Source organism: Excalfactoria chinensis, chromosome 8 (assembly GCF_039878825.1).
Source record: "Excalfactoria chinensis isolate bCotChi1 chromosome 8, bCotChi1.hap2, whole genome shotgun sequence".
In the NCBI taxonomy this organism is placed as follows: Eukaryota; Metazoa; Chordata; class Aves; order Galliformes; family Phasianidae; genus Excalfactoria; species Excalfactoria chinensis.
Genome location: NC_092832.1, coordinates 17,182,273 through 17,196,693, shown reverse-complemented (window position 1 = coordinate 17,196,693; position 14,421 = coordinate 17,182,273). Strand labels below are relative to the sequence as shown.

General features: G+C 38.0%; 1 protein-coding gene across 6 annotated transcripts in view; it reads right to left on the bottom strand.

Annotated features, from left to right (window-relative positions):
- ADGRL4 (adhesion G protein-coupled receptor L4) overlaps nucleotides 1-14,421 on the bottom strand; it is a 161,144-nt gene that overhangs the window by 66,088 nt on the left and 80,635 nt on the right. For 3 of the 6 annotated variants that reach the window (XM_072343658.1, XM_072343659.1, XM_072343664.1), the window contains one exon: nucleotides 8,277-8,426. In XM_072343658.1, the coding sequence (XP_072199759.1) occupies nucleotides 8,277-8,426 (150 nt within the window). Of the gene's footprint in view, nucleotides 1-8,276; nucleotides 8,427-9,985; nucleotides 10,174-11,264; nucleotides 11,325-14,421 lie in introns of those variants that run through there. The other 3 variants (XM_072343662.1, XM_072343660.1, XM_072343663.1) reach the window with 3 other exon arrangements.

The following is a 14,421-nucleotide window of genomic DNA, read 5'->3' as shown; positions in this document are numbered from 1 at the left end:
CTGATCCTGTGCCAACCTAACAAATGTGTAACATTAAGTAATAAGCAAAATAATGGAGACACCCTGCCACACTGCTTTATAGACAACTCTAGACTGTCACAGTAGTACAAATCTAAGCTCAGACAGAAACTCCGCTAAATAAAGCAGAGCTATTAATGCTACAAAAAGGCCTTTCAAATAGAGGATACCCAGGACTACCAGTCCAATGACAGAGCAGCCCATGGGCTGCTCTCTCCTGTCAATCACTGGACTCAGTGTGGAAAAAAGCATGACCAGAGGGCCTGCTCCCTGAATCACCTTGCAGAAGGCACAGAACAGAGCTGTTGCAGGCTTAGAGAGCAGCCCGAGGAGAAACCATGCAGAGCTGCCTGCTGTGCTGCACTCTGCCCTGCTCTGGGTGAAGCTCTGGCCCCTCACTAAATGGCAATGCCACCAGAAGTCTCTGTTTTGAAGTTATCATGAATCTTTTAAACCTTCCCTGAAGTAATCACACAACAACCTATCCATTAGACAATGAAACAGAGGTTATTCAGCTTCCTCGTAGAAGAGCTAAATGGCAGCTTCCTTCCTGCCAGTGATTATGGTTGTGATTAACTGCACAGTTCAAGGTGAAAGAAGAACACGGTTCCAGGCATATATGGCTTCCTTTAACCTTAGCAAAACACAGTGCCAGATATTTCAATTAGTGTGTACCAAGGTCAAAAAATCAATTTCTTATCACCCAAAAACACACATACTGTAAATTTCATTTTCAAGCCATAATCTCTAAATTAAATCTGTGTACCTAAAAAATATACACTGCCAAAACTGCAGTCCTTCAGCCCCCTCCTCCTCTTGCAGCCAGGCAGCATTTTTACAAACATCACCTGCCTTTGTGCTCCATATTTAGAGCACAATGTTTGGTTAGATTCTAATCTTCTTGGACAATGTCATTATCTATTTCTTTGGCAAATAGAGGCCCAGAGTGTCAATTACCTTCTTAAAATCCTTTATATATACCAGATTGAGTTGGGTTTGATATTCTGTCTGCCAGCAGCTCAGTTGGCAATTTTTCACAGTCATATACAGAAAAATTGTGCACCAGCATATCATCCTCGATAAATTACACATTTTAAATGAGGTTACAGACAACTCCACCACTCTTAGCCAGTTTATGCTAGAAGAGGGGGGGGGGGGGGGGGGGGGGGAAACAACACTTTTCTGGTATTAAACTCTATGATTTATTGAATGGAGACAAATGAGTATGCTATATTGGTGGGATATTATGTGGAAATCAACATATTTACACAGAGGTAACATCATGCTCTCTTAGGTGTGTAATTCCTTATGATACTTTTTTTGGAGACTCATGCTAACTTGACAGCCCCAAAGGCAGATGCAGAATCCGATAGCTCTAGTGGGCCCTACTGCTTGCTTTTTATTCACATACATTTACGGAAATAGATCCTGTGTGTACATTTATATATGAGTATACACAAGTTCTGGAAACATCTTCTGTCCCTTTATTTTTATACCAGGAAATTAGAAGAATGCATTGTTACTGCTGGACCTTTTGGGGCTACTTTAGATGTGAGAGAAACAGGAAGTTAATTGTGTCTCTGATAGGCACATGCAAGCACACTCTGAGACAACAAGTTTAAAGCTCTTTAAATGAATTTTCCTACATACTCTAAACATGTAACATATCAATTGATTCCTAGGGCCATAAAACAGGATGAAAAGAGTATTCTCTCAATAAAGGAAGTTAGCGTTATTTGGCAAGGGTTAAATCACATTCTGAATTAAACAAATAAGAAACTGCCCACGTGCAGCTAATCAAACTTGAAAGTCTGGGTACATTTTAAAGAGAGATAACTAACTTTTTTACCACATAATCTGCACATATTTAAAACCTCTTTGGATGCAAATGGGTCTAATTTAAAAGAGAGGCTGTATATGATTAAAGACATAACAAGAAGAAGTTCAGTTTCTTCCTAACCCCTTCAAAAAACCCATTGTTGTATTTTTGTCATGCTTATAGTACCATTTCAAGAAAATATAAAGAGAAACCATAGAAAAAAGATTGAAGTTTTTACTTTCTACTTTCTTTGTGTGTGTGTATGCTAAAATCTGTGGATGTTATGACTGTCTATCATGGACTTGGTCCAAAGCTTATTAAAGTCAGGGTCAGTCTCTTATAAATGATTATATTGGGCTCTATAGACCTCTATAGTTTGTTCCCAGACAGGCTATATTTTCTGACAGTAGGAAGGTGGGACTATCCCTCAGAAGGCATCTCTCTGTTTCATTAAGTGAGAAAATGGGAGGTATTTTTTGTGCATGTGAGCTAGCTGGATTTGTTGCTTCAAATGCATAAAATGTTTTCAAGACCAATTTTTATGGACAGCCATATATGGAGGTAAGACAACTGGAGTAGGATAGGCTCCTCTGTCCCTTAATCAGCAAGATCATTTTATTACATCCAGTATCTTACACTGCTTTCCGTCTGATGGTATTATTCATAGCCTCTGTCTTTTCAAGCTCCTAATCTACTCTTAAAAGCTTCAACTAAAAGATACTTTCAATAATATCTTGTTACAGTAAGAAAATAAAGTTAACTCTACAAATACTGTTTTAACACTTGAGTATGTTAAAGAGAATGGCAATTTTCTGGAACATAAATGTATCTCAGTCCTTTGCAACTGAAAGGCAACCATGCAACTGTAATTAGTCTCCAGTCATCTACATACATCACAGCCACCAAAGTCTTCTCTAATGCACACAAAAGTATAATGCCTTGCAGATGGAAGGATAGAAACCACACACGAATAAAAGTTCTACAAGGAAAGAAGAACTGCCAATACTATAGGACTCCAATGGCCAGGAACCTGCTATGCTAATTTGCGCATTGTATGTTTCCAGGCAAGTAGACCGTTATGCATGGAACAAGTAATATCTAATCCTCCAGACTAATTTTCCCAGGCTCTCCAGTTCCATAAACTGCTTGCCTACAGATTTAATGATGAATATCTGATTGAGATGTATAGACTGTATAATGTCTCAAAGATCAGTAGCCAGTCTTCGGTAAAAGGTGAAAAGCATTCAGCTACATTATGTGCAGTGCAGATGTGGACAGGAAGAAAACTTACTACCACCTGCAGAGGAACTCTGAAAGAATGGACTTAATAGAAAATATAATACCTACAGAAGCAAACAAGAGGAAGGGTCCTTTTAACACCTGGGACCACCAAAAAGTCAGACATCTAAACACAAGAGTAGGAATTCTGAACTTGAAGATGGCCTCCGCCCTTTCATACAGCCTGCATTCCTATATTACCACAATCTAACCCAGAACTGGGGAAAATATGCAACAGAATTTGGAGGCAAAATAACAGAATAGATGACACAGGAGGAGGAAGGAAAGGATAAGAAAAAGTGAGAGACATTCACAGAGATTATAGAGAGAATGTCAAACAGGCTGGGAATCAGGGGTCTGTTTTGGCTCCTGTGTAGCATATCCCAAGGTTTCCAGGCTATCACCTGCTGTGCTGAGCCCTGTTGTTTGTGTTTGGCTAAGGCATATCTCTCTCCCGCTGTGTTATGCTAGAGCAGCTGCAATTTGCCTTTTTATAGCTTGTGGTAACTGATAGTAGTGAAATGAATTTAGGAAGCGTGTGGGTTGGATCTTCCGTATCAGTGATTTCAGACTATTTGGTAAACACAGAAGTGACATCCTATGATGTATGCCTGCTGGTAACGAAAAAAACAAAAACAAAAAAAAAAAACCACAACAAAGCCAAACCTCCACTTGTAAACCAGCATTTGGATTAGATCATTTGCTACTTCTGGGTAGAATGCAGTGATAGCATACAGTGGTTTTACAGAGCAATATTAATTTGACAGGTAAAATTTCATTAAAATTATACACCTACTGAATGCTGTAGAATGGCAAAGGTGACACTGGTGGATCAAAACAAACTCTGTGACTGCAATAAGGGTCAGTGGTGGGACACAGCAACATCACCTGAGTGCATAAAGCTGATGTCTCACAAGAAAGCCTCTATAAGAAATGCCAAAAGAAGAGAGTCGTTAGCATGACCCTCAGTAAAACAAGAAAATATGTTTGTGTTCAGACTTGGAGTAGGTTTTCAATTATTCGTCTGAGTTTACATAAATTGCTCTGCATTCTCGGAGGGATTCTGTATTTTGATATAAAGTACCACTTTGCACTGATGTATTTTTTTGCTTCTGGAAAATGATAAATCCTACTGCATTGTACTTCACTTCAGTGCAAATTTGCCCTGATAGCCAAAGTCCCTACTCACTATTTCTGGAATATCTGTAAGTATTTTACAAGTGAGACTGATTAATATTTGTAGTATAGTGTGCAAGCAGCATTTAGAAGGGTATATTGTTCAGGGTTATTTGGGAGGGATGTAGTGTTCAGACTTTTACTGCTTGCCTGCCTACCCTCCTGGAACAAACAACACTGCTTCATTTTCCTTCCATATTTTACAAAGTTAAAGTAAACACTGTGATCACACTGTTTACTTTAATTTCCTGCAGTGTGCCAGCAAATCAGCAAATTGGCAGTCAGCAATCAAGAAGCAGCCAGTATCGAAACAGCAGAGCTGCTTGGGAAAGCATCAAAGATGCCAACTCATTCTTCCTTCTGTTTTAAAATAAAATATAAGCTTCTTTAAAGTTTTATGCATGATCTGAAATTTTGTTTGTTGCCTTTTAATTTTGTTGCTGTTGTTTTGGACAAATGCTGGGATTTTGATCAACACCTAATTTATACAGCTGACTTTTCACATAAAAAAGTGACTTTACAAAGTGGCAAATATATGCTATTTACCAGTACAAAATTCATGGCATTTTTGCTCAAGAGGAAGTCAACATATCTGGAAGTCAGTACTATTTGGATATATTTTTACCTTGCCAGGAGCTTTAGCTGTTTAACTTCAATTTAATGCATGATAATATGAAGTTAATACCTCATGAATAACATTCAAAATACATACCTGCCCAAAAACTGAACCCCAAAAGGGAAACAGTTTTCAGAGGCCATTCTCTTGTTTCATATTACATAAAAAAGAAATATAAATATGAAAGACGAATGAGATAGTATTTCCTACCTCAGAGGTGTAAAGCTTGACAAGGTGACTCACATATTGCTTTCTGGAAGATGTTGTACAGAAGGAATTTGTTGCTATGTATGTCATAATTCCAATACATTAAAGAAGCCAGATCCTACAATCAGTTGTTTTCCTGACTATGTGCATTTCTGTACATATTATTGGAGAAGACAGTGACAGAGGATTAGCTTTTTGTTACACTGTCCAAAGGATGCATTTGGAAAGTCCAAAACATCACCTAATTTAAAGTGGTTGAAATCTTGTGGGAAAGACTGTAAGAGGATAATTATTTTAAAAGCCACGACTTTGACACCAGGAAATTAAATTCATATCTATGTGTCTTTATCTATACAGAACAAATCCAATAATCTTGAGCTCTTTGCAGTCACTTAGCCAGCTGGCAAAGGGAGCAAAGTAAAAACTAACAAACCCCATTCCTGAGTTATGCTTACATCAGTGATTCATTGTTCATCAATAATGGTGCTAGGAAATAAATGTAACAGGGCATTATTGCCTTTTGCAGCACAGTAAACTCAAGGGAAAATGTCTAAGTATATCACATTGAAAAGACAGAGCTAGTAAAGAAATAAGTCCTACAAGTATTTAAGAGGTGTTATGAGCAAGCAAAAAAATAAGAGAAAAAGTAGGGAATACCTTTTAAATACTTTGAGAATGTATCTATAAATAAACGGGAACAGTTTTCCAGCTGTATAAGCTGAAAACCAGCTATCTTTTTGCTCAATTTAAAAAAAATAATTTTAGTTGTTTTTAGTAGAAACCACTTATGCAGTTTAGCTGCCTACAGTGAAGAAGATGGTTTTACACTGAGTAGAATTATTAATGTTGATGAAAGTAATTATGACTCTTACAGCCCATGTAAATAACAAAAAGAGCAAAAGTAAACAGAACAAGCCATAAATGCTCTTTAGAAAATGCCTGTATTAGCAAATAATTGATAATCTCCTTTGAAGGTGACTGGACTATCATTGTAAAAGCCTAAGATTATTAACTGAAGAAAAATGGGTAGTTATCTGCAGAACAGCAGATACACCTGCAGCATTCTCTATACAGAACAGTGAAATCTAATACATCATTAAATAACTGAGGTTTTGCTTTAAGTTTTCATTGCTTTAAACTGATTGTTATAGGGTTTAGCCTTATTTCTGATTCTTTCTAGAGGCTACCCAATTAAAACTAAAATTCAAGTTACTTGTTTACACTAATAGAGGTCTGCTGCACAGTATTAATAATGCACTGTATAACATATTGCCCTAGAGACACGTAGGCTTTCTTTCAGGGACAACAGGGTTTGCTACCTAGATGTAGGGTAGGTGACTTTGGTAGTCACAGTATTTTCATTTTAAATTTAGTTGATGATTTCCCATTAGAAATTTCTAGAAAATTATTGACAGTGTAGTAGATACAAGATCATAGTTACATACAGGAATGTTAGTTTGAGTTGTTCCAGCAAAACAAACAAAAAAACCCCTTCGTTTTCTTATTTCTGTGTTATTCACAAGTGTATGCATTTCTCAAATATGCACTTAACATTAAAATCAAGCAGCTTAATTATAATAGTAAAATTAAATTAGTCCAAATACAATGGAAAAAAAAAATACAGTATTGAGGTGAAAGCCATTTCTTCTTATTTTAATTTGTCCAGCTCAGTACACAAATAATGATCAACCTATATTTATGACAAAGTTTGCATCATATTCAAATAACATTTTGTGACTGCACAATACACAATGACGCAAAGAACAGGTTGAGAGAACTGGGATTGTTCAGGCTAAATAATAGAAGATAAAAGGGAAATCTTACTGCCTTCTACAGCTACCTAATAAAAGGTCATGGGCTTTATAGAGAAGATGAAAATAAGCTATTCTTAGAAGTGTAGTAAGTGGAAAGAGCACAGGAGGGGCAACTACAAGATAAAACAATAAAATCCCCAACTAGATATCAGAAAATAAAAATAAAATTGTGGTAGCCATACATGGGAGTGAGTGCCCAGAGAGATCTGTAATCTTCATCTTTAGAGATAACTGAAACTTGGTCAAGGCCCTTAGAAGCCTTGTCTAAGTAGGACTTGCTTTGAGTGAGAGCTAGACCAGACAACCTCCAGAGCTCTCTCTCAAACTACTCTATAATTTCGTGATTCTTTATTGCTATTTCAAATAGTAAACAATATTTCTCCCTAAACATTCCCAGCTCATAAAAGGTTAGTCAGCTTTCTTATAAAAAAAGTCTTTGCATTCTAATTTTTTCCTAAAAGAAATACATTTCCAAATAAATCATGGTAAATGAGGCATAAAAAACCCACAGTTAAGGTGGGCAGCTTGCCTATGCTTATGTGAAACTGAAGTGCCTGTTATTGCTTAATTTACCAAAATGCATGAAACACAAAAACTGACTAAATGGATGGTTAATATTCATAACTACTTCTCTGGGCTCTAAAAACTAGCATGACTCGTATGCCTACCTGCAGCTGGGCATAGCTACATTTAGTAATGCAGATAAGTATTAGAACTATACATAGTAGAGCATGACTCAAAACTGAAGGCAGAGAAGACAGCCTTTTCTTTGGGTGGAACACAAAGGCATCCAGAAGCAACCTCTCTGTAGGATTTCTAGCGTATTTCCTTGGCTTGCAGCTGGAGTGAAAAAAATGAATATTGGCTTCACATGTAATATTCCCCTATAGCACACACACACACACCCTCAGTTTTCCAGAGTATCTCAGGAGCTATTTTTTTTTTTATCATGATTAGAGGTTGAGAAGAGTGACCTATCACTGCTATGTGTGTGAGGATGAGATGTGAGAGTAATAAAGTAGTGGCTGTGCCAATCCCAAGCTTCAGAAGTCTGAAGTCATAAAGGAAATTGCTAAAGCTAAACCAGAGATAATGTTTCAGCATTTCTGTAGAACAGGACTCTACGCACCAAGACCAGTGCTGGAAAACAGTTTACATACAACTGAGAGAACCTTTGTATGAAGCTGATTTGTAGAGTTTCTTTGAAACTGCCAAAGACTTAATGTTTGGCATTGAGAGTATATTAGCATAAGGTGTTGTAACAGAATTTAGTCTGCGTTAATTAGTTCTTGAGTAATTTTTTCAGGGAAAAAGATATCAGAAATGCATATAAGGAAAATCTGTTTACCGTAACAGAAGGTAATGCCATTTCCCGTGTATCCTTGGGAGCAATAGCAGCCTTGTGTCCCACCCTGAACTTCACACCGTGCATCTTTGTGGCATGTCATGTTGCAGCTTGCTGTAGCATAGCCATAGTCCAGCAGACTGGAAACCAGAACTGGAACAAAGGAAAAGACATTTATTTAAAAGCTTTATAATGAGCTCTAAAATCAGACCTGGGTGTAAAGTATCCATGAGATTGGGATATTCCAGCAAATGCTGCATCATCTAAGAATCAGCAGCTTTGCACAATGGGGGTGATGGCCACCAGGTACAGCAGATTATTTGGTAAAACCACTCAGGAGCTAGAAATAGCAGACACTAGAGATTGAGAACCTGTGTACACATTCAAGCAATATCAAACTAGTAAGCAATGTAGAAATTACTCAGTGATCTGGGGAAAACATTTGAAAGGCTTTTGGAGCTTTCTAGTACTTTTCAGTAAAGCACAGTCTTTTATTTGCAGTCTGAATTATGTATGGAGTGTAATCCAAACTGCCCTACACATATCAAGTGAAAAATACCACAGAGAATTCCCTAGATCAGATTTTTTATCTTTATAAGAACTTCCACACATATGCAGCTAATACACATGTGTGGTCTGAGAGATTAAATTGACATGTTATGGTATTTACAACATTGTGGCATTAGAGTTTAAAATCTTCTCCAAATTATTTAAAAGTAATCTCTTAAAATACCATTTCCATGTTATGAAAGTACTGTGTTCTTTTTTTCCATCCACTGAACAAATCCCACATGATATAACTACTTTTCCATTGTATGAATGCATATAGTTTCCAACACAAAGAAGAAAAGGAACCTCTCCCTGTGAGAAAACTAACAGCTCACTGAATAATTATACACACCCTATAATGGGTTAGAAATAGAGGCAGTTAACTCAGAAAGGAAAGTAAGTTTCTGAATTTGTACTGTATAAATGGTTAGCTAGACATAATGAAAGTTGCAGAACACAAAGCCCCTTTTTGATGCAGTCTTCTCCTGCAGTTCTGCTTTTCCCTACTCAAATATTATTTTGGATATTTTCTAGTCTTGTGTTACAATTACAGGTTTCATTGCTTCACAGAATCTCACTGAGGTGTATTTTTTTCCTCAAACAAACAAATTTTATGAAAAATTCAAAGGACTACAAGTTACACACAAATTTTAACAATTACATCTAATCCAAATCAATTTATGTATCACAAGTTTCATTTTCTCTATATTTCAGAAAAGAGACCATCTCATAGAGATTAAAACAGAAACCTGTAGGAGTCTGTTGTCACTTTAGTGTTCTTAACAAGTCAAATCTAAAAATCTCTCAAGCAGAGAGACAGCATGAACTTAAAAAAAAAACAAAAACAAAAAAAAAACCAAAAAACAAACAAAAAAAACAACATCAAAATCCACAATAAATCTATTTATAGGGAATAAAACCCACAAAGATCGGTATCTGTGGGATTTGGTTTTGGGGCAACTCTAACAGTGGGACTTCTAAATCCTGTAACCAGCAGCACAAGTCACAGCTGTCTGGACTCTTAAGTCCTTGTACCAGATACCTTCCATAACCTTCAATACACTCATTTCTCCAGCCCCACATCGCTGTCCTCATATGTTGTTTCCCAGACCCCACTCCCTTTCCAGTAGCCATCACTCCCCTGGGAAGAAGATTTTACCTACCTAGGAATGGCAGCAGTTTCATTGGTAATGCTGTTTCTGTGTGGTGCCTGGTGCTGAGTCCCTGTGTCACAGAAAAAAAACTTCCTGCCTTAAAGTGTGTGACCATGTGCAAAATATGTGCACATGCCTATTAGGAAAGCAAAGTCCTGGTGTAGGTGCTGCCCTGACAATGCCCTTTGTCCCAGGCTTCACGTTCCCAAAAGATCCTGAGACTCACAAGAACTGGGAGGAGCTAAGGACCCCATCTTCTTGCCATTAGGGAATAAATGAGAAAACGAAAGAGAAGCTATAGTCAGGTCTCACAGGATTTACCAGAGAAGGTGCAGAGTTGAGCAGGTTAGGGGAGGATAGGTTGAAGGAATTGCTTAGAGAGTGCTCAGAGAAGGGGGAGGATGAGGATGGAAGGAGTGAAATGGAGCTTGCTGGATGGTGGAGCATATCAGGGAGGATCAGGAAGATGTGTAAGAGATTAGTAACTGGCCAGAGCTCAGAGGTAATAGGTTACATGCCTACATACATTCCACCTTTTTCTGATGAGATGAAAATATATGAGCCCTAAGAGCCATTATTTTTTTTCTGGAGGCAGTCCTGCCTAACTGCAATTTTCAAACTGCCTTCTTTGTGTTGGAGATAGATCCTTACTGCAGACAAGCAGTGTTGCTTTAAGGGCAATGGCCTGTGAGGTGGTACAGGAAATCCACCAAGCTCTGCTTTGTGAGAAAAACAAAGACTTGCAGGCTGGGAGGAAAGGCGCAGGAAGGCAATTGTATGACCGGGAATCTCAGGAGCTGAAAGAGAAGGTTTCTGTGGATTTGTGGAAATGAAGTAGCGTGCTTCATAAAAGGACATATTTAACCCATTTATTTAATGATTTCTTGAGCAGCCTGATCAAGTGGTCAGCAACATTGCCCATGGCAAGAGAATGGAATCTTTAAGGTCCCCTCCAACCTAAACCATTCTGTTACTCTATGACTTTATAATACAGCAAATTTGGTAAAGCATTTAGCACATCTGTGCTAAATGTGTGAGCTACTGTATCCTCATCATAACATCCTAATAAATGAGATTTAGGGATGTGCTTCTATTATCCACAGACATGGCAATACTTAATCCAGTCACAGACAGCCTGCATACTGTTATTTCTCAGCTTCTTGAAAAGGACATCTGTATAATTAACAAATGTACAGTTAGAATAGTGGCATGGTTAGGATGGTATTTTACAGGTTTATAGTTAGTAAGATTATCATGGTAGAAAGAGAGAACCAAATGCAATACTCACCCACGTCCTAGCCCTAGATTCACAGCAGAAAAATCCAAAGGGAGGGATCTCCAGAAAGAGATCCTTCCCCAGTGGCAGTCAGCCCTTAAATGGGGGGTCTAGGAGAGATGCTCCACGCTCCAGCCCTTCCAGTCACACAGGTGAATTGCCTTCACCTGTGCTCCGAGGGCTGACTCAGTCTTTGCCTCAGGTGCTCATTAAGTGGTTCTGGCTGTGACTCAACAGTTCCCATACAAGATCTCACATACTGAAACACTGCAAAACTTCAGCATTGATGTATGTCAGCCTTCATAGAGGAAAGCAAAGGGAGATATGAAAACAGACATGCTCCTGGATGACCAGAGAACTAACTGATAACTAAAGAAAATGGATGTAGGCTGTAGTATGTCATTGTTACTAAAATCACAGTATCATAGAATCATACAATGGTTCCAACCTCCCTGCCATGGTCAGAGTTGCCAAAATACCTCAGGTATAATTAACTAATTTTTCAAGTGGAGATTTTGGTAGAGAACTGATTTTTGTAAGAGGAGGCATCGGTGTTCTTATAGAATTTATTAATAGTTGTGAGTGTGGCAACATTTTTTTCTAACCCAGTTATGGACTTTTTTCTTGCCATTGTTTTCCAGCATCCTCATTATCACTGCTCAGTAGAGCCAATGGGATTAACTTCTGCTCTGACCAGGGAAGAGTGAAGCATGTAGAAATAGCACGTATTTGCCTGGTTGGCACAAAGCACTCATGTCACACCTTGGCAAGGAGAGGAAGCTCCAGTAACCGGATGTTAATTTTCTACAAACTACAGCATAATGAACAAAGGGTCCAGGTGTAAGAGGAATGTTTTTCTCTTTTTTGATTTGTTTGTGAGGAGTGGGGAGGACTTGAAGTGAGGAAGGGACTAGGAGTTTGTTTTCTTAAGTTTTCCCGGAATCTGATGCACTGAGAAACAGAGGAATAGAAAGTCAGATAAACTGAGTGGAGCTTTGATCTGCATGTCCTGTGCCTGCATGTGCTCTGTCAAGAGCTTGGCTAGTGCTAACTTGCCACTACTGCTGCTGAATTTCAGCTGACTCATAAGGCTGGGTTTAAAAAACCTGTAATGCAAGAATTACATTTACTTATCCTCTATCCCTTTACTTCCCAAATCCATCTAAGAAGTCTTTAATAACATGCAAGCAGTGACAGCAAAAACTTACAACCCAAGGTTCAGGTCTTAGGAGTTAAAAATGTATTTTTGGAAAGTCAAAGATGGAAGTTTTAGTTTCATCTAGACAGCAGCTTTCTGCAGGTGATATTCAGAGAGATGGGTTGGAGGCCATTTTCTTGAATCATAGAGTTGGTATGTTTATAGGGAGAACCTGAATTCATTTTCTGATTCAAGGCCTAAGCACACTGGATAAATTGTGGATGATGGACAAAAGCAATACTTCGCTGTAAGCAGGCAAAAAACTTCTTTTATTTTTGCTGGAAAAATGCAGGGTAACAAACTTTTTGACAGCCACAGGTACATATCTTTCACTACGATATGTTTGATCTGGAACGGTACTATTGAACTACTCTATTATTGGATGCAGTGGACAAAGTGAAAGGAGGTGCACATACCTAATTGACAAATGGTTTGTACTTTAACTGGAAATGGGTGAGGAAGAAGCACACAAAGACAGAAGATGAGGAAGAACAGTACAAGAAGGACATAACAAGGAAGGTTAGGTCAAGAGGAACTCTGGGCGATAAAAGGAGCTTCGATCAGATTTGGAAGGCAATAGGGAGACAGTAAAGAAGGGGGATTTAGGAATATCTTAATGAGATCTCAATACTGGGAGCAGTGGATTACTTTTGCATTAGACTACTTTAAAAACTGGCTAATGTGAGTGTCAGTTAGAGGCTGAAGACAGCAAGGTCGCAGTAGGCATGGATGTGGAGAAGGATGGATTTGACAAAGATTTTATGAGGAGAATGAAAAGGAAAGAGGAGATTTCTGAGACATTTTGGAGATTAAACCATGGGGATTTACTGATATTATCTATTGGCATATAGGGATAAGGAGTTAAACAAGCAGAGATGAGCAGGTGAACGCATGAGAAAGCAGACACTTTCAAATTTGTGCTGTCAAAGTTTTCAAAATATACTGAAAAAAAAAATTGAGGTGTCATAAAACTGAAGTATTGATGGGTGCCTGTCTTTAGAGGCAGGGAGGAGGAACATGCACAAACATGCATATTCCTGGAAGACTGGAGAATATGTCAAAACTAAATGAAATGGGCACAAGAATATCGAATGACACTAATGCCGAGTCTATCTCTGTTTGACTAAAACAAAGAAGCATTAAAAATAAATGTTTTGTAGAAACAGTCAGAAAAGTAAAAAAAAAAAACAAAAAAAAAAAACAAAAACCATTTTCATTATTACACAGTGAAAACAGCCCCAGGCCCATACTTAAATATGGAGTTCATTTTACAAATGGGCCCATTTGTCTTTAAAAGACTGAGTTAGGAGGGCACAAGTAAGTGAATATGCACAGGTTAACATTCATGACTTCAAACCACACGTTTTTGATTACTGATCACCATGATTAAAATATCGTAAGTCTGACTGCAGAATTCTCTAGTTGAATTTTTACTGGTGAGCTCACAGGAAGACATCAATCCGCCTATAGAAATGTCTGGATATTTTCCAAGCTTTGCATCTTGAAGAAATGTATTTATTCACAGTGATTTTAAAGGTAGTTCAGATGCTGATTGTGCAGACTGTTCTATGAAACTAACCGCCCATAGCTGATGAGGGTGGAAAGTTAACACTTCCCAGAACTTAGCCTTAGGTAACTTTCAAGAGATAACAATAAAACAACTGCTTTTTTAACTTATAGTACCAACAAAAGAAAAAAAGCAAACAAAACTAGTACTGGGTGTGTTATCTTCTTCAAATGAACATAAGCATCTGATGGGCATCTTACAAACGTATCTGCCAAAGGTTGCTGACCCCACCTTCAGACCACTATGAATCATCTTGAGAGGATGGTCAGAGTGTGTATTGCATTGAGAGATCCTGAAAGCTCCAGGTGAGGTTCATATATCTTCAGCCTCCTTGCTGTTCAGCTCCACTTATATTCAATACCCTCCAACTCTGTTATCTAACTCATCAACTGTGTGCTTCAATA